We start from the raw sequence: 18,658 nt of genomic DNA, 5'->3' as shown, positions 1-18,658 counted from the left end.
TGGACATCGTGAGAAATGGGAACACGGGGGCACCGCGATGCGACCTTTCACTTTCACGATCAAAGTGCACGCCACTGATAAGCATTGTAAATGCAGTATTACAGTATACACATACCAATATCCTCTCGTGCGTCCTCCTCACTGGACGAGGCAATATCACTTTAGTTTCGCGTTCAGATATCTCTTTTATAGATGCCATCAATGCTTTTACCTTTCTAGATGTATTTACCGAAATCAAAACAGTCCATAAACTATAAATCCTCATGAAAACTTCAGTCAAGCCAGCTCGCCTGAGAGATCAACCTGAGAGATCAGCCTCCAAATTTCTAGGTTTCTGAATGGACGGTTTGGCTTGATTGACAAACGCTAACGTCCGGGCATGATTTATATACCATTGACCTGTCCTAAAACGTTAGCATGCTTTGATCGATGGTTTGGATCGCGTGTTTCTCTGTTCGAGAGCGCATTTCCGTTGATTGTTTACGAAAGAAAGCTCACAGAAACGTGAAAATGATAATAATCTCAATTGAAAGAAAATATCCTAATCTAAAAGATGATATAGTGTGACTGACTGAAACAGCCCTTATCAAAACCGCAGGGGTCCTGACCCCTGTCCCCCGTGCTTGATAATCGTGTAAAAAAAAAAAAAAAATCCCTTATTTTGAGGATTGATTCCGGGAAATCTGCCTTATTTTCAGTGTTCAATGTTGACATCTATGGTAGTAGAAAAAGACCGTCGTCAGTTTAGTTCTCGCACATGCGTCATGGAGCTCTCGTGAACTAACGTCAGAGGCCTACAGGAGAGAAAATGAATAGTTGAGTAAAGTCGTTCTTTTGTTTGTTTTTTTCACACGAAAAGTATTATCGTCGCTTGAGAAACGGTTGAGCCACTGTAGTGGCATGGACTATTTAAACATTTTCTTCACTGACTTTCTGGACGGACAAGTTTGTGCCCCCTTAAAGCCAATGGAGGAGTATTCCACCGCTCATATTTAATCACAAAAATATTAATTTGTGATCCGAAGATGAAAGAAAGACTTACATGGTTGTATCAACATGAAAGTGAGTAATTAATGACAGAATTTTCATTTTTGGGTGAACTAACCCTTTAAGTCCTGTAAGTTGTGAGGTGGAGCCTCCATGGATCGGACTTGTTTTTCAGCACATCCCACAGATGCTTGATTGGATTGAGATCTGGGGAATTTGGAGGCCAGGTCAACACCTCAAACTCGTTGTTGTGCTCCTCAAACCATTCCTGAACAATGTTAGCTTTGTGGCAGGAGCATTATCCCGCTGAAAGAGGCCACAGACACCAGGGAATACCGTTTCCATGAAAGGATGTACATGGTCTGCAACAATGCTTAGGTAGGTGGTACGTGTCAAAGTAACATCCACATGGATGGCAGGACCCAAAGTTTCCCAGCAGAACATTGCCCAAAGCATCACACTGCCTCAGCCGGCTTGCCTTCTTCCCATAGTGCATCCTGGTGCCATGTGTTCCTCAGGTAAGCGGCGCACACGCTCCCGGCCTTCCACGTGATGTAAAAGAAAACGTGATTCATCAGACCAGGCCACCTTCTTCCATTGCTCCGTGGTCCAGTTCTGATGCTCATGTGTCCACTGTTGGCTCTTTCGGCGGTGGACAGGGGTCAGCATGAGCACCCTGACTGGTCTGTGGTTATGCAGCTCCATTTGCAACAAACTGTGATGTACTGTGTATTCTGACACCTTTCTATCAGAACCAGCTTTAACTTCTTCAGCAATTTGAGCTACAGTAGCTCGTCTGTTGGATTGGATCACACGGGCCAGCCTTCGCTCCCCACGTGCATCAATGAGCCTTGACACTGTCGCCGGTTCACCACTGTTCCTTCCTTGGACACCTTTGGTAGATACTGACCACTGCATACCAGTTTTGGAGACTGTATAGTATTGTAACATTGTATTAATCTCATACTGTCACTCTGAAATAGATTAATGGTGCGCGTTGACTTTCTGAAAAGCTCTGTGTGGACTAAGGCGCCTGAAACTGGATCACCAATCCCAGACAGTTTCTAAGTGAGAGCGCTGAGAGTTACAACAGAAAAAAAAAAGCAGAAAAAAAAGAGACAATCTATGCACCAACCCAAAAGATTTCAGTTGGCATGCAAGAGCTTGTTAGTAAACTATACGCTGTTTCGTTTTCTTTATATTACAAAAGCACAATGTTTTGTTTTTATGGTGAGAGTACACAAATAACAACAGTTTTGAATGATGTCTTATTTTTATCTGTATGACCATAAATGATGGAATATTTTAAGATGTTTCTGCTGTTATAATGATGGGCATAATGGGCAGACAACATCATTCAGATGTGCCAATCACAGGAGCTAGGCAAAAAAAGACTACAGGAGTGCAAATATTGATCTTTTCACAAGTTTTAGTTTTCATTATTCTATTTATTTTGTACTTTTATAACACAAGAGATGCTTTTCAGTTTTGTAGCTGATTGTGACAAAATAACTTAAGTTTTTTTTATCAGCCCTACAAAAAATATGAACTATGCAGCAAGAATATAAATGAAAAGAAACCTAGCATTGGGGACTTGTTGCTTTTTCCTATTGTACCTTACTCGTATCGAACCGTGACCCCAAAACCGAGACTTTTTTTTGCTTATGTCAATTTAATAAATAATATTGGATTTGGACTGACAGTGTGAACGAGGTCCAAGTTCCTCAAAACTCTGAATACTTTTTAAACATTTGAGGCCACTAATCTGGCAAACTTTCTCAAAAGCACACATCAACACAATATTGATTCATTATTGTGAGGAAAGAGTATTGCAATACTGTACTGCATCGATTTTCCCCCTGCGTATACCAGAAACACACAAACACATAAGAGAGAAGAGAAAGAGCACAGGTTTTGGAGCCAGTAATGTAGCAAAACATTTACTTAAATTTTAAATGTATTTGTAACATGATCATTTCTAAAACAACCATATTGTGTAATTAATTGATTGACAGTCCTAGAATAAGCACATTCAGACAAGTTTATCTGAACGCAAAATACAAAGACCAATCTTAAACCACAAGCATTTCTCTATACCGAGAAAACACAAACACACACACACACATTTTGATATGCCAATCTCTACCTGCTACGTAGGAGGACCAGGCATAGAAAGGTAATGATTGTAGAGGGAAGGTCGAGGTTACAAATGAAGGATAAGGGAAAGGTAAAACCAAGTATGAGGTAGCTATAAGAAATATTGATTAAACGGATAAAGAGAATCAAATTTTCATTGACCTTTTGATATATAAGAGGTCAAAGAGGGTCAATGTACTACAAACTTTCCTTCACGCTCTTTAAGATCACAAAACTCTGGACTTCTGGTTGTACCTAGGATATCTAAGTCCACTAAAGGAGGGAGAGCGTTTTCACATTTGGCTCCTAAAATCTGGAATAGCCTTCCTGATAATGTTCGGGGCTCAGACTCGCTCACCCAGTTTAAATCTAGATTAAAGACGCATCTCTTTAGCCAAGCATTCACATAACTCATCTCATACCAGATCAACTGCACATGACTATCTTTGCTTAAAGTTATGAACAGCAGCTACGCTAATTGTTCTCCTTTTGCTTTACTGTTTTACCTCGGGACACCCGCCCTGAGGTGACTAGAGAGTACATCAGCTTCAGTTTGTATCCAGCCTCTTAAGAAGACCTCAGATGACCATCACCTGTGAAGAGACGGCGCCAGCTCCTGCGAGGACTTCAGGAGACGCAATCATCTAGATCAACATTCACATTGCACAATCACTATATCCTAATTTATTGTTAATGTAATTCATTTTCCAGGAGCTCATTACTTCTACCTTCAGTTAAACTGCTAACAGTGATTGTAATTACCTAAAGTATATTATTTGCTAACTACATTCTTTAAATTGTAATGTTGACATCCATTTTCTGTAAAGCTGCTTTGAAATGATATGTATCGTGAAAAGCGCTATACAAATAAATTTGAATTGAATTGAAAAACTTCAACTTCACATTGCTCCTCTTATTTCTCAACATATTGGACTTAAGCAATTGGAGTATATCTAAACATTAGGGCTGCACCCTAATAGTCAATTAGTTGTTGCAGAGAAGAGTCTTGGTCGACCACATTTTAGTAGTCGTTTTGGCTACATTCACACTGCGAGCCTTCCCAATTTGCTGCTCAGATCAGATTTTTTTGTATAGCTGTTCACATTGTTGTTTAAAATGTGACCAATATTAGATTCTAGTGTGAACGGATGATGGTCCTGGACTGACCTGTATGTGCAATAGAATGATAAAAAGACATCATGCAGCACACTGTCATTCTGCAGTAAACATGGAGGGCTTTAAAGGGTTTTTTTAACTTTAGTTAGTTATGTTGCTGTTTGAGCATAAACAACATCTGCAAAGCTACTGCGCTCAAAGTTCAATGCAAAGGGAGATATTTTCTTTTACAGAAATCGCTACAACAAACAGCTGGTAGGGGCTACAACTTCTTTCAGGGGTTGGTGACATCACAAACCCCAAAATTTACATAAGCCCTGCCTCCGGCAACATGCATCAAAGGGGGCAGGGCCATGTTGGGCTGCTTTAGAGAAGAGGAAGAGTTGTTGTAGTAGAGTGTTGTTGTCATGCCGTCATTTTACGCCGGACTGCTTCACAAACGAGGGTCAATTCAACACAAAAGATGAACATGACGGCACATGCTAGTGGATGAGTTGAATCAACTCCACAGCAACTACATAAATTTATCCCCTAACCAATCAGAAACGTCCAGTTTCATTCTAAAAGTACTTCCTGAGTCTCTCCATCACTGTCTGACTCTGTTGATGTTTGATACTGACAATCCTCATTTTGGCTGCGTGAGATTCTCCAGCTTTGTTGTTGTTGAGCTGTTAAAGCTCCACCCTCTTCTGGAAAGGGGGCCAGGAGCAGCAGCTCATTTGCATTTAAAGGAACACAAACAACAGCACGTTTTTGCTCACACCCAAATAGGGGCAAATTTGACAAGCTATAATAAATGATCTGTGGGATATTTTGAGCTGAAACTTCACAGACGCATTCTGGGGACACCAGAGACTTATATTACATCTTGTGAAAGGGGCATTATAGGTCCCATTTAAAGTAAGCAATTACGCATTTATTTATAGTGTGATCTGCCGCGGAAACCAGTGAATTTATGTGCAGGCAATATAAAAACAAAGACAAGTATGCGAAAAAAGAGAGCAGAGTTTTTAAACATTTATGATACAAGCCCTCATGTTTTGCTTGTATTATAGAGCTGTCACTGTAATACTTATGAATTCTGACACATCACTTTCCTTCCACTGACTACCTTTCACAACTGTCTTGATAACATTGGGTATGTAAAATCTGACTCCCATGAGTGCAGAATGTTGATCTATAGTGATGTAAAAGTTGAATAAATTCCAGTTTGAGGTTGCATTGCATTAAATTGACCTGTAACGGATTTAGTACCACATATGGAAGTGGCCCAAATCAGAATAGAAAAGATCAGATTCCATGTGGTTTGTGCTGTTATAAGCTATGTTTGAGGGCAATTAATGATAGATGAACATTTGGATTTCCTGACCATCACAATTACCACATGAGCCAGGCGTGTTAACAATCTTTCCGTCATGGACTGCATGATTTTGCCACGCCCTGTGGATTTTTTCTTCGGTGACTAAGGCTACGTTCAGGCTGTGACTCAGATCTGTTTTTCTCATGACAGTGCATTTGAAACATGTAAGTAGTAGCCTAACGTTAGCCACTTTTACATGACCGCTCGCTCTATAATATTAACCTAGATAAATGTGTGCTATTATTAGGTGCATCTCCAAGTGTTTGTGAGAAGTGTGAAAGCCAAACTAGTACCGTGTTTAATGCATGACATGTTTAAATTAACTGTAGGTGCATCTTACTGCAGAGATGTCAAATCAGTGTTGTCAACTTCAACTTTGCAGCCGACACTGACTCAGAAAACACTAGTTTATTAATAAATAAAAAAATATATATAAATAAATAAATCATAATAAATAAATAAAAGGATTCATGTTGATCACAAAAATTATTTTGAAAAATGGCACACCTGACTACTAGCACATACATAAACGTAAGGTAGAACAGGAATAGTTTGGTCTGATGGTCATTATTGTGAAATAAACCTGGACAGTCTCACCCTGAAGGGGTTTATTATGCAATAATGACTGGATGACTGCAACAGAGCTACATACCAAATAAATAGATACACGGACATTAAATATTGATTTGAGTTGAAATTATTTTATCATCCTGTAGCTATATAGGCAAAAAATCCACATGTGTATAAAAAGACAGAGGCAGGCCTTTCTCCTCAATGTTAATATCCCTGTTTCTTCTCATCGTCCTTGAATGTGACTGAATCACTTGTCAGACTCTGACACAATACAAAAGTCCTTGATGCTTTTGATCAGGTTAAATAGAGGAAATAAAATATATTCAGGCTCCAACATCAACAAATTTAAAGCATGAAAACCATGAGAGCAATGTGAATTCCACCTGAAATTAACAGTGGTCGTTCATTCCTGCACTCATCGAAAAAAGCCCCCTTCACCTACAGAACACACACATCTGCCCTCATCTCATAATTACACATGTGCACCCATTCATTATTCATGAGGTTGGACGGGTGTGAAGGACAGGTATCTACATCGAACAGAAAATGTAAACACATAAAGGTGTAATGCAACGTGAAACAAAGAGAAAGAGGTAATTAGAGGCAGAGAGAGGGAGAGAAAAAACAGCACACAAGGATAGATGGAAGTATGTGGAAAAGTTTGTCAGAAAGTGAGGCGACATTTCAATAGCTGAACATCATCATTATAGGTCAAGGGCACTAAACCAGCAGAGAGACCATGAAGTACTTCTGCTGATGAATAAAGAGACAGAAGGAAAGAGACAAAAAAACACATACAGTATCTCACAGAAGTGAGTACACCCCTCACATTTTTGTAAATATTTTATTACATCTTTTCATGTGACAACACTGAAGAAATTACACTTTGCTACAATGTAAAGTAGTGAGTGTACAGCTTGTATAGCAGTGTAAATTTGCTGTGCTCTCAAAATAACTCAACACACAGCCATTAATGTCTAAACCGCTGGCCACAAAAGTGAGTACACCCCTAAGTAAAAATGTCCAAATTGGGCCCAATTAGCTATTTTCTCTCCCCGGTGTCATGTGACTTGTTAGTGTTAGGTTTCAGGTGTGAATGAGCAGGTGTGTTAAATTTGGTGTTAATCGCTCTCACTCTCTCATACTGGTCACTGGAAGTTCAACATGGCACCTCATGGCAAAGAACTCTCTGAGGATCTGAAAAAAAAAAATTGTTGCTCTACATAAAGATGGTGTAGGCTATGAGAAGATTGCCAAGACCCTGAAACTGAGCTGCAGTACAGTGGCCAAGACCATACAGCGTTTTAACTCTCTGGAGTAGGCAAACGCGCCGGCGCGTTTTGCAGATTTTTTTTACATTGCAGCAAAACAGACTTAAAATACTCCATTATTTTTTGTCATAGAGACAGAAGTAATATATCAATTGAAACTATAGAATATGTGACCAGACACGGAAAGTAGGGACACAAGTCGGTTCTGGGGCATTTTGAGTTATTCACAGATTCTGAAAGTGTAGTCTCCAAGCTTTCCAACGATGTGTAACACATGGAAATCTGATAATATTTGGAGAAGTTGTGGCCATTTGAAGGTAGGCACTCAAAAAAGCTCAAAGGGCAGAAAATGACCTAAAGATTTTGCAGTTCTCGCCTGTTCTCACCTGCTGGGAGTGACAATAGGGCTCATTTACATCTCATTTAGATAAGCCATACCCCCTGTAAAGCTGCATGGTTGCATAGCAACGACAGACGCGATGGGAAAATCAGACCGCATGCTATTAATAATAAAGGATAATGTGCATTGTAAATGTCAGTAATTTATCTTTTTTGACATTAGAACTTTTTGAACTGGATTCTGTGATAACCGTATAGTCCTGGTTTAGACCAGTTAGTGGTTAGACCTGGTTTGAGTCAAAGGATTAAAAAAATCCTGTACATTAAACTCTTCAATACTTTTACTTTTGACTTATAACGCACATTTTACGGCTACGGATACTTTAACTGGCTAAAATTATTAGCGTCACATTCAATTCAAGAATAGTAAGGTTTACATGAGCTAAGTCATTCACACCAGTCAATTCAAGCAGTTGAAGCGTTATTCAAATTAACATGCTAACATTACCATCTAAAAGCCCATTATAGTAATGGGGGTTTTGGCAAGTGATACGATGCTAACGATTACAATTAAAACGACAGTCCTGAGCTAGCTAATAACAAAAGACACATGAGATAACGTGTAGCCTACGTGTTCTTAGAAAGAACACAAAACGACAAACTTTGATGTTTATGGAAACTCACCCCATAAGAAACAGAAAAGATCTTGTTGCCTCCAATGAAATAAGTTGTTCGGGCACACTTTCTCTTTGTCGGGGTCTTCTTTGTGGATGTAACCATCTCTGAAGTTTGCACTATGCATCTGTTTGCCTCTAAATGTCCAATAATTTGCATGTCCTGCCACTCTTTTTTCACAGCTAAAGAATCCAGCCGTATGTTGTACTTCAAAACAATTTCGGTGTAACGGCCACGGTTCAGCTCGTCTGCGATATTCTTTGCGGCGTCCATCTTCATTAAATTTTGATATCAGCTAGAGCCGGCCAGAGCGCTGCATAAATAAGAAGCTACGCTTCCGTTGGAGGGCAGCGGCAATAACAAAAGAAACAAAAGCCAGCGTATCCGATTCCAGTATGGAAATACAAACAGACAATGACATGCCCCTACTGCGAGATAGAATCCCAGAAAAACAAGCTGATTTCAACCTCAAAATGTACGCTTTTAAATAAACCAATACTGCTATCTAAAACACGGAGATGCTTCTTCATGATCTCAACTAACAGATTCTGCAAAAAAAACGCTTCTTTCTCAGTTTGCTCAATAGTTGTGCTGCCGACTTGTGTCCCTGGTTTCCGTGACGGGTCACATATCTTCTTTTATTTGTGTACACTCAGAGTAAAAACAAAATGTGCTTTTTGCAAAATAAAGAAAACTAACATGATGCGTGATCTGTCCTCTCCCTCTGAATGAAATCCAATCTGATAGTTCTCAGAAAATAAACTGTAACTTAGTGAATACTAATGACAAAAAAATTAGACTTATGTCTAAACGTTGAAATGTCAGGTCTTAAATTGTGTAAGTCAAATCGAAAACAAATATTCTCTGTTTATGTAATCTGTATGAAAAAAGAGCCATGTCAGAAGTCTGTGATTCAGCTCATTATCCGCTAATGCGGCCACGCCCACGGAGCCAGCGCTATTCAGACATAAATTGAAAATTGACATAAACATATGAGAATCCATCAATATTTCTCCAAATATGCATGCTTTTAAGCTAAAAGGTAACATAATTGTTCAGACACTTTGCATCACAGAAATACATTCTATTTTAAAGTATATAATAGAATACCATTATTTTAAATTGTAGTAATATTTCACAGTATTGCTGTTTTTTCTGTATGTTTGATATACACCATGATGAGCTTGAAATATGATCAACAGAGGGTTTTTTCACAGCCTACCTGACTGAAAGGCCTCATTAATATGCTGGTCATTACAGGTCTTTTATGCGATTCTTTTGTCTTCTCAGGTGTAGATTACAGGATTATTCAAGATGATTCATGCCTCCACGCACACTGTGTTTCTTGACAAAAAGTGTCTTACAAAATCTCTCTATTGTTTTATATGAATGAGTAAGCAGGATAATTTTACATCATTTTGAAGCAAAAACTCTAGTCTACAACTTCCAATACCCAGAAGTCTTGTGAACACATATATAATATTTGTTTTTTATTGGCCTTATTTCAGTGACTTAAGTTTTTTGTTTTTTTCAATAACCACGCATAAACGTTATTCCTTCAAAAATACAAACAAGTACGTACATGTTTCTCACATATTATTGTAGCCTAGTTTGTGCTGAATACAGTGTAATGACACTTTTTCAATTAATATGTTTATGAACAACTGAAAAAAACACAAATGTCAAGGCATGTCAAAAGTTTTCCAGGGTCCCAAATCAGCCTCAGTCTCCAGAGGGTTAACAGGACAGGTTCCACTCAGAACAGGCCTCGCCATGGTCAACCAAAGAAGTTGAGTGCATGTGCTCAGCATCATATCCAGAGGTTGTGTTTGGGAAATAGACATATGAGTGCTGCCAGCATTGATGCAGAGGTTGAAGGGGTGGGGGGGTCAGCCTGTCAGTGCTCAGACCAAACGCTGCATACTGCATTAAATTGGTCTGCATGGCTGTCGTCCCAGAAGGAAGCTTCTTCTAAAGATGATGCACAAGAAAGCCCGCAAACAGTTTGCTGAAGACAAGCAGACTAAGGACATGGATTACTGGAACCATGTCCTGTGGTCTAATGAAACCAAGATAAACTTATTTGGTTCAGATGGTGTCAAGCATGTGTGGTGGCACAGGGTGAGAAGTACAAAGACAAGTGTGTCTTGCCTACAGTCAAGCATGGTGGTGGGAGTGTCATGGTCTGGGGCTGCATGAGTGCTGCCGGCACTGGGGAGCTACAGTTCATTGAGGGAACCATGAATGCCAACATGCACTGTGACATACTGAAGAAGAGGATGATCCCCTCCCTTCGGAGATTGGGCTGCAGGGCAGTATTCCAACATGATAACGACCCCAAACACACCTCCAAGACGACCACTGCCTTGCTAAAGAAGCTGAGGGTACCTAAACCCTTTTGAGCATATGTGGGGCATCCTCAAATGGAAGGTGGAGGAGCGCAAGGTCTCTAACTTTTGGGCACAATTTGGACATTTTCACTTAGGGGTGTACTCACTTTTGTGGCCAGCGGTTTAGACATTAATGGCTGTGTGTTGAGTTATTTTCAGGGGACAGCAAAATTACATTGTAGCAAAGTGCATAATAAAATAAAATATTTACAAAAATGTGAGGAGTGTACTCACTTATATCAAACCAAAATTTATTCAGACACCTTGAACATTTCATTCATTATTACATTTTATTCATTATAGTTTAAAAATAAATGGATCTCAGAGATCAGAGAGTTAAACTGTGTCAGAAAAAAATAATTTTAATTATGTCAGATAACACTTAAGCAAAACATGGTCAGGTCAAAGTGTCTGAATAATTTTTGGTTCCAAATGTTTTATCAATTTTACTGGTAGTCCACTGTATGAAGAATTTTTGGGTATAATATGTCACAGTTTACTTTATTGTGCTATACTCACTTACATAAATGAACTATAGTGTCCTGCACCCACTAGTAAAAATATATCAAAAATATCAAAAATGTCTGAATAATTTTTCATTTGACTGTATTCACCTTTAATTTACGGGAATGAAAACCACATTCTATAACCAAATTAAGTCCTGAAAATACAGCATTTACAAATATTCTATGTAGAGTGTACAGAAAAAAAATGAACAACTACTTATTAATGATGTATTTCAATGTGCATCAGAGATCTCTCTTTATGTGTGCGTTGCAAGAAATCACAGGGAAAGCAGTACGAGCCTTATCTCATTTGTGTTGCCAGATCTTACTGAAAACAGCAAACAACAACAAGCCCACAATAAACTGAAATTAATCCAAATGCTTTATGCTGAAAATAGGACCAAATATCGCGACCCCCGCCTGCTCCCTTTAATAACTCTGTAAATTTGATCGCTTTATGGGCCAAGCTTAAAGGCATAGTTCACCCTAAAATGAAAATTAAATAAATAAATTCCTTGACATTCTGAATTGTGCAGTAAAAGGCATTTTTATGATGGATGGAAGGATTTTTCACATGCTTTGACTATTACTCCATTCCAGTGGCAAAAGGCTTCAGACATCACTGTAACTTTTGAAATAGGTGTTTGATCTCTGAAAACAGTGGCTAATGAGATCACTTCCAACTAAACCAGCTCCAGTGGGAAAACACATCTATTAGAGAGGCTGTGTGATGATGATACTGAGGTTTGGCTAATTACACAGGGAGTAAATTTGACATCAGAAAAGGGTTTTATGAATCCCTCTGTTCTTTATGTTTCTTTGCACTTCATAATGTCTCATTCTCAAGAAGACAGATTTTCATAAAGGCTAATTTCGGAGCTTATTTTGGCCAAGAAATGCTGATTTACACCGGTAGAACCCATCTAATCAACCACAGTTTTAAGGGCAGTTAAAGGGTCAAGGACATGATGACATGATCTATTCACTTACTCAAAAATAAATGATATCCTTCATGAAAAAAGCCTTTGACAAATCAAAGTCATGTGACGCAACCATATCGGAATTTCTGTAATTATGAGATTCCATCTTGTAGAACTCGTAATTACAACTTGTAAAATTGGAATTTTCTGAGAGCTCTGACCATTGCAACGTCACATGGAAACATTCCAAATTGCAGCAGCTCAAGCAGCAAAAGGTAGTTGTCTCAAAATATTTCTGTTATATAATTCCAATAATTGACTTTTGTTGGAAGTATTAAAGGGTTAGTTCACCCAAAAATGAAAATTCTGTCAATTATTACTTACCCTCATGCCGTTCCACACCCGTAAGACCTTCGTTAATCTTCGGAACACAAATTAAGATATTTTAGTTGAAATCTGATGGCTCCGTGAGGCCTCCATAGGGTGCAATGACACTTCCTCTCTCAAGATCCATAAAGGCACTAAAAACATTTAAATCAGTTCACGTGAGTACAGTGGTTCAATATTAATATTATAAAGCGACAAGAATATTTTTGGTGCGACAAAAAAAACAAAATAACGACTTATTTAGTGATGGCCGATTTCAAAACACTGCTTCAGGAAGCTTTGGAGCGTTATGAATCAGTGTGTCGAATCATGATTCAGATCGCGTGTCAAACCGCCAAACTGCTGAAGTCACGTGACTTTGGTGCTGCGAACAGCAGATTCGATACGCTGATTCAAGTGAGCTCTGATGCTTCCTGAAGCAGTGTTTTGAAATCGGCCATCGCTATATAAGTCATTATTTTTGGTGCACTAAAAATATTCTCGTGGCTTTATAATATTAATATTGAACCACTGTACTCACATGAACCGATTTAAATATGTTTTTAGAACATTAATGGATCTTGAGAGAGGAAGTGTCATTGCTCCCTATGGAGGCCTCACGGAGCCATCAGATTTCAACAAAAATATCTTAATTTGTGTTCCGAAGATTAACGAAGGTCTTACGGGTGTGGAACGGCATGAGGGTGAGTAATAATTGACAGAATTTTTGGGTGAACTAACCCTTTAATAATGCGTGAATGCATGGTATGAAAATAATAATGACATAATACAGTTTAATGTAGCTTACACAGAGTTGGATTACTAATGTCTAGCTAAAAATACTAAATTTTCAAAAGTTTTACAAAACCACATGATTGCCACGTTTTCCTTTTTTTTATCTTTAACTCTTTTTTTTTTTTGTCTAAAACTACACCAATAGTATGTAGAATTGATCTTTATGAATTTATTGTAACTGTTGGTTATTTCACAGACAGAAAGCAGTTCTGCTCAAGAAAATCTAGTTTGCACGCAACTTAAACCAATTTCTGAATATCTTTCAAAGATTTAAAGCCATTTACCTGGCAAAATCAGTTATTTTTTCTGAGTTTTTTTCTGGCAAACTGAAAAAACATGTGCGCCTGAAATCGTGTTGCTGTCGGGTAATCTTGTGATCTTTTCAAGTGTTTGGTGTGATGTGCATCAGACGGTCAGTGAATGGCCTGTGGACATGCCGTCTGAGGCTGAGACTACATCCCTCATTCACTGCCTGCTGCAGATCTGTCAGTTATATCAGGAAGCATATGGAAACCCATATATTGGCAGAACATCCCAGTATCCCAGAGAGAAATTAGTTCCAGCACTGAGGCATGATGGATAATCAAGGCTTTAGGCTGTTCGTTCTCTTACATACTTCTGTAGTACCAGCTCAGGGCGACTGCATTCGATACTAACTTCCAAACAGGAAGTTTACCAAATGATTAGTCAAATATCCTGCTTCATGTCGTTTAAAAAATAGCACAACACAAACAAGTATGCAGTCATCTTTAGGTCATATCTTAGTGGATAAACATGAAAGTTTAGACTGACCGCTGCTGTTACGGCTCTTCCTGTTGGTTTTGCCCCCCGTCAGCAACATTTTCAAGCTGTTTTTAAACATTGTGGCAGCAGGCAGAGGGAGTATATGCCTGCAGAGAAGAGAAAAAATGTGTTTAGCAATGCAAACTTTGGGATTGACTTTATTGAACCTTTAGCACACATATGTGACCCTGGCTGTGATCAAAGCTGAATAATTAAGCTTTTCATTGATGTATGGTTTGTTAGGATAGGACAATATTTGGCCGAGATACAAATCTGGAATCTGAGGGTAAAAAAAAAAAAAATATTGAGAAAATTACCTTGAAAGTTGTCCAAATGAAGTCTTTAGCAATGCATATCAACTCACAAAAATATATATATTTTTTTATATATATATATTTACAGTAGGAAATTTACAAAATATCTTCATGGAACATGATCTTTACTTAATATCCTAATGATTTTTGACATAAAAGAAAATTGATAATTTTGACCCATACAATGTATTGTTGGCTATTGCTACAAATATTAAAAAAGAAGAAACAAACGCACTGCCGTCTGAGGTGCCAGTCAGGAGGGATAAGTTCAAATGTATATGAAAAATATGACTGTACACTCAACTTGCAAACAGTTTATTCACCCACGTTTCAGCAAAAAGCCTTTGTCAACTTGACAAAGGCTTTTTGCCGAAACGTTGGTGAATAAACTGTTTGCAAGTTGAGTGTGCAGTCATATTTCTCATATATATTGCTACAAATATACCTGTGCCACTTATGCACTTCTTGGTGGAAATGTTGTGATGTTATTTCACTCAAGAGGTGCATCAATTTTTGATTAAGATCTTGTACTGACAATGCAAAAAATCTCCTCCAGCACATCCCAAAGACTTCCAATGAATTTAAGGTCTGGACTCTTAAGTATTTGCCGAATCCAAACAGTGACTTTTTTTGTTTTTTTGGCCGGGCAGTGTTTTTGTGTGAGTATATATATATATATATATATATATATATATATATATATATATATATATATATATATATATATATATATATATATATATATATATATATATATATATATATATATATATACACACACACACAAAAATATTACATATGTTTTTTGTTGAGTATTATATGTGATACATCAGTTGTTTATGATTCATATAGCAAGATATAGTGAGGATAAGAAGCTCAAACTCAAGGAAGAAAAAAACATCAATTATATTCAGAGGTACAAAATGAGCAAAAATGCTGATATTGGTCGTGATGCTGATATTTATATGTCCAAAAAAGTAAGATGAATTTCTGATAGCATGTGGTGTAAATCAATGAGATCTTTATAACAGACTACATTTCAGACTACATTCTGACTACATAACAGACTACATTCTGTAACCTTTCTCTGGAGAAAGGTTACAGGTCGTCACAGAATATAAATATTTAGGATTATATATAATCAAAATCTCAATTTCAAAACTCACATCAAAAAAGTTAGTAATAGGATTAAGTTCAGTTTAGCAAATTTTAGATTCATTAGAGATTTCATGTCAACAGAAGCTGCTAAATTATATTTCTTTTCCATGATTTTATCCCACATAACATATTGCTTAATAAGCTGGTCCAATACTCACTCTACAACAATAAAACCATTAGAAAGATTATACAAACAAGCATTAAAAATACTGGATAAAAAACCATACCACTACCACCACTGTAGTATTCTGAGGAAATATCAGTTACTTACCTGGGATAATCTAATTAAATTTAAAAACATTTGTTTAATTTATAAAATTAGATATGGCTTAGCACCCGCTCCACTATGTGATTTTATATATTTTAGATCTAGTGAGGTTAGGGTAACTAGAGGGGCAGTGAGGGAAGACTGCATCATACCCCGGAGAAAAACAGCTTTTGGTCAGGCTGTCTTCTCCGTAAGAGCAGTTCAGCAATGGAACACAGTGCCGGCAACCATTAGAGAGTCTGTGTCATTCTTTTCATTCAAAAAGAATGCAAAAAAATGGCTTGCAGAGAGCCAAACTTGTGGGCACTAATGTTTTTATGTGTGTATTTAAATATCATATTTAACATATCATTTTTATATGAATTGTATTTATTAACTATAATGTGTTGTAATATAATTTTTTTTGTTGTCTTTTTTTGTTTTGTTTTTGTACTTGTGATTGTTTTTAAAGGTTGCCTTGTTTAAATCTGGCTGGGGGACTACCGATGAAAATTAGCACTTTTGAGCTAACTCGGGTACATTTACATTGTTTTAATGTTTATTAATGTACATTGTCCCCTTTCAAATAAAGAAATAAAAAAAAAAAACATACATTAAATGCATATAAATATCAGTTGTCACTTTGTGGGCCCTATTTTAATGATCTAATGGTCTGAAGCACATGGCGCAGGTGTCCGAATTCACTTTTGCTAGTTTAACGATGGAAAAAATGGTTGGCGCACAAGGCACATGGTCCAAAAGGGTTGTTTTTTGGGCATAACGTGCAATAAACCAATCAGTGTCATCTCGGATTCCCTTTAAAAGCCAAAAAAAAAACAAAAAAAAACTAGCAAATCCTGCCTGCCCGTGCATTGCGCCGGGTGTATGATAGGGCCCTATATCTCCCAATAATATTATGATATCTAAATGCTTAGTTTTATGATCAAAGCTTTGTAGTTTTCAAAATATATAATGCAATGCAATACAATAATGATTGAAAGAAGGACAAATAAAGGTTCCTCAAAAGCCTGATCGATCATATTTGATAATCTTACGCTTACTTGATTAAAAGTCACAGTAAAAACACACCACAACCTGAAGATGGATGTTTTTACAATTATACGGAAAGGCCTTTTACTTGATAAAAAAGCATTTTGATTATGTTGAAACGTTTTAGAGGCATTAGAAATTTGCACATCAAATATGATACTGTAGGGTTATATGGTTAAAAGCCCTCGGACATTTATATTCTAAGGCATGATTCAAATTATTTTTGACAAATTGCACTAAACATATATTAAAATATGACATTGCATAACTTCATGTTTGCACACACAACCCGAGGCATAACAATGGTTTTGGAGAGAAGACGACTTACCAAATGCCATTATGTGAAATGCACTAAGCAGGTTTATTGCTTTCCCCCATGTAATCGAATTCAGAAACAGGCAAACAAGTGCAGAAAAAACAATAAAACCCTCCTAAAATATCCAGAGCTTATTTAGACCGGATGAATCAGAAGTGTAATGCTTATGATAGCATACAATACAGCAGAGAGAAACTCAAGCTTTAATATTCTCAATAACATTAACAGGGACACAAGTGCTTGAGTGCTTCCTGTTTGCGAATGTGCATTGACTGGAAACATTAGCATATAAACTAAGTGACTGCCTCTTCCCTTAGTCTTTACCGTCGTCTTATTCTCGCTCTCTATTTGAGAAGACTAATGAAAACAATTAGTCAGGGTTTTGCTGGTTAGCCCCTGCTGGTAGGTAGGGCTGTGAATCGTCACTGGTCTCACGATTTAATTCCATTACGATTATCATGTCAAATGACGATCGGATTTGATTCCATGATGCATCACGATGCATTGCATCCTCAGTTTTCAATATTACTACACATGGTTACATTTTCGTCAATGAATACAAGCAGTTAGATATATATTTTTATTTTATCTGCTCCAAGAAAGTACACTTCCTGAATGTAGCAAACATCAAACAAAATTTAAGTGTTAACACAACATTTGTCAGGAGCATTTAAAACTAATAAACACTGGTAAATAGTTATACTTAATAAGTTTCGCCTCCCTCCGCCGTTATACACTAGCGCGAGAGGCATGTATGCGACAAATGACGTCAGAGAAATATCACAAGGCTATAATCGATTACGGTCTATTACTGCATCGATGCAGAATCGTCCACGTCCGCATCGCGATACATTGTAGCAACGAATTTCAACACCCCTACTGATAGGTGCTGTAACTGCTGTGACTTTCTATATTGATGTCCATTCAAAAGTAGCCAAAATTGCAAAGTGCACTGAAAATGTGTGTAGAAACAATTGTTTTCACTCACAAACAATTACAAAGGACCAGCAAGTAACACATTGAGTAGAATTTTGAAGTAGAAAAACTGAATTAGTATATTCTTGTAAAAAGAACTCCAATACTCTTATATACAAATCTTTTATAAAATCTCTCAGACAGCACGCGATCAGTTCTCCTTGCGCCTGAATGGTCAAATCCACACATAGTTGTCAAAATGTCCATCGTGTGGAGTATCTCACGTAAATACAGTCGGTTATGGCTTAAGCGGGTGTAAACATTTGGGTGAAAACAGGATATGTGTCAGTATCCATGGATTCAGTCTTAAAGGGACCATAGCCTATATTTGTCATTAATGTTAATCAAACAACAAAAGATGTCAAATAAATGTATACATGA

The 18,658-nt window shown here is 37.5% G+C and overlaps 1 protein-coding gene across 1 annotated transcript in view; it reads right to left on the bottom strand.

Annotated features, from left to right (window-relative positions):
• tanc2b (tetratricopeptide repeat, ankyrin repeat and coiled-coil containing 2b) overlaps nucleotides 1–18,658 on the bottom strand; it is a 207,613-nt gene that overhangs the window by 120,715 nt on the left and 68,240 nt on the right. Inside the window, exon 2 of the mRNA XM_067369441.1 lies at nucleotides 14,227–14,324. Coding sequence (XP_067225542.1) covers nucleotides 14,227–14,296 — 70 coding nt within the window. The 5' untranslated portion in view covers nucleotides 14,297–14,324. The remainder of the gene's footprint in view (nucleotides 1–14,226; nucleotides 14,325–18,658) is intronic.

This window comes from Chanodichthys erythropterus, chromosome 19 (assembly GCF_024489055.1).
Source record: "Chanodichthys erythropterus isolate Z2021 chromosome 19, ASM2448905v1, whole genome shotgun sequence".
Classification (NCBI taxonomy): Eukaryota; Metazoa; Chordata; class Actinopteri; order Cypriniformes; family Xenocyprididae; genus Chanodichthys; species Chanodichthys erythropterus.
This window is presented reverse-complemented; position numbering and strand designations above follow the sequence as displayed.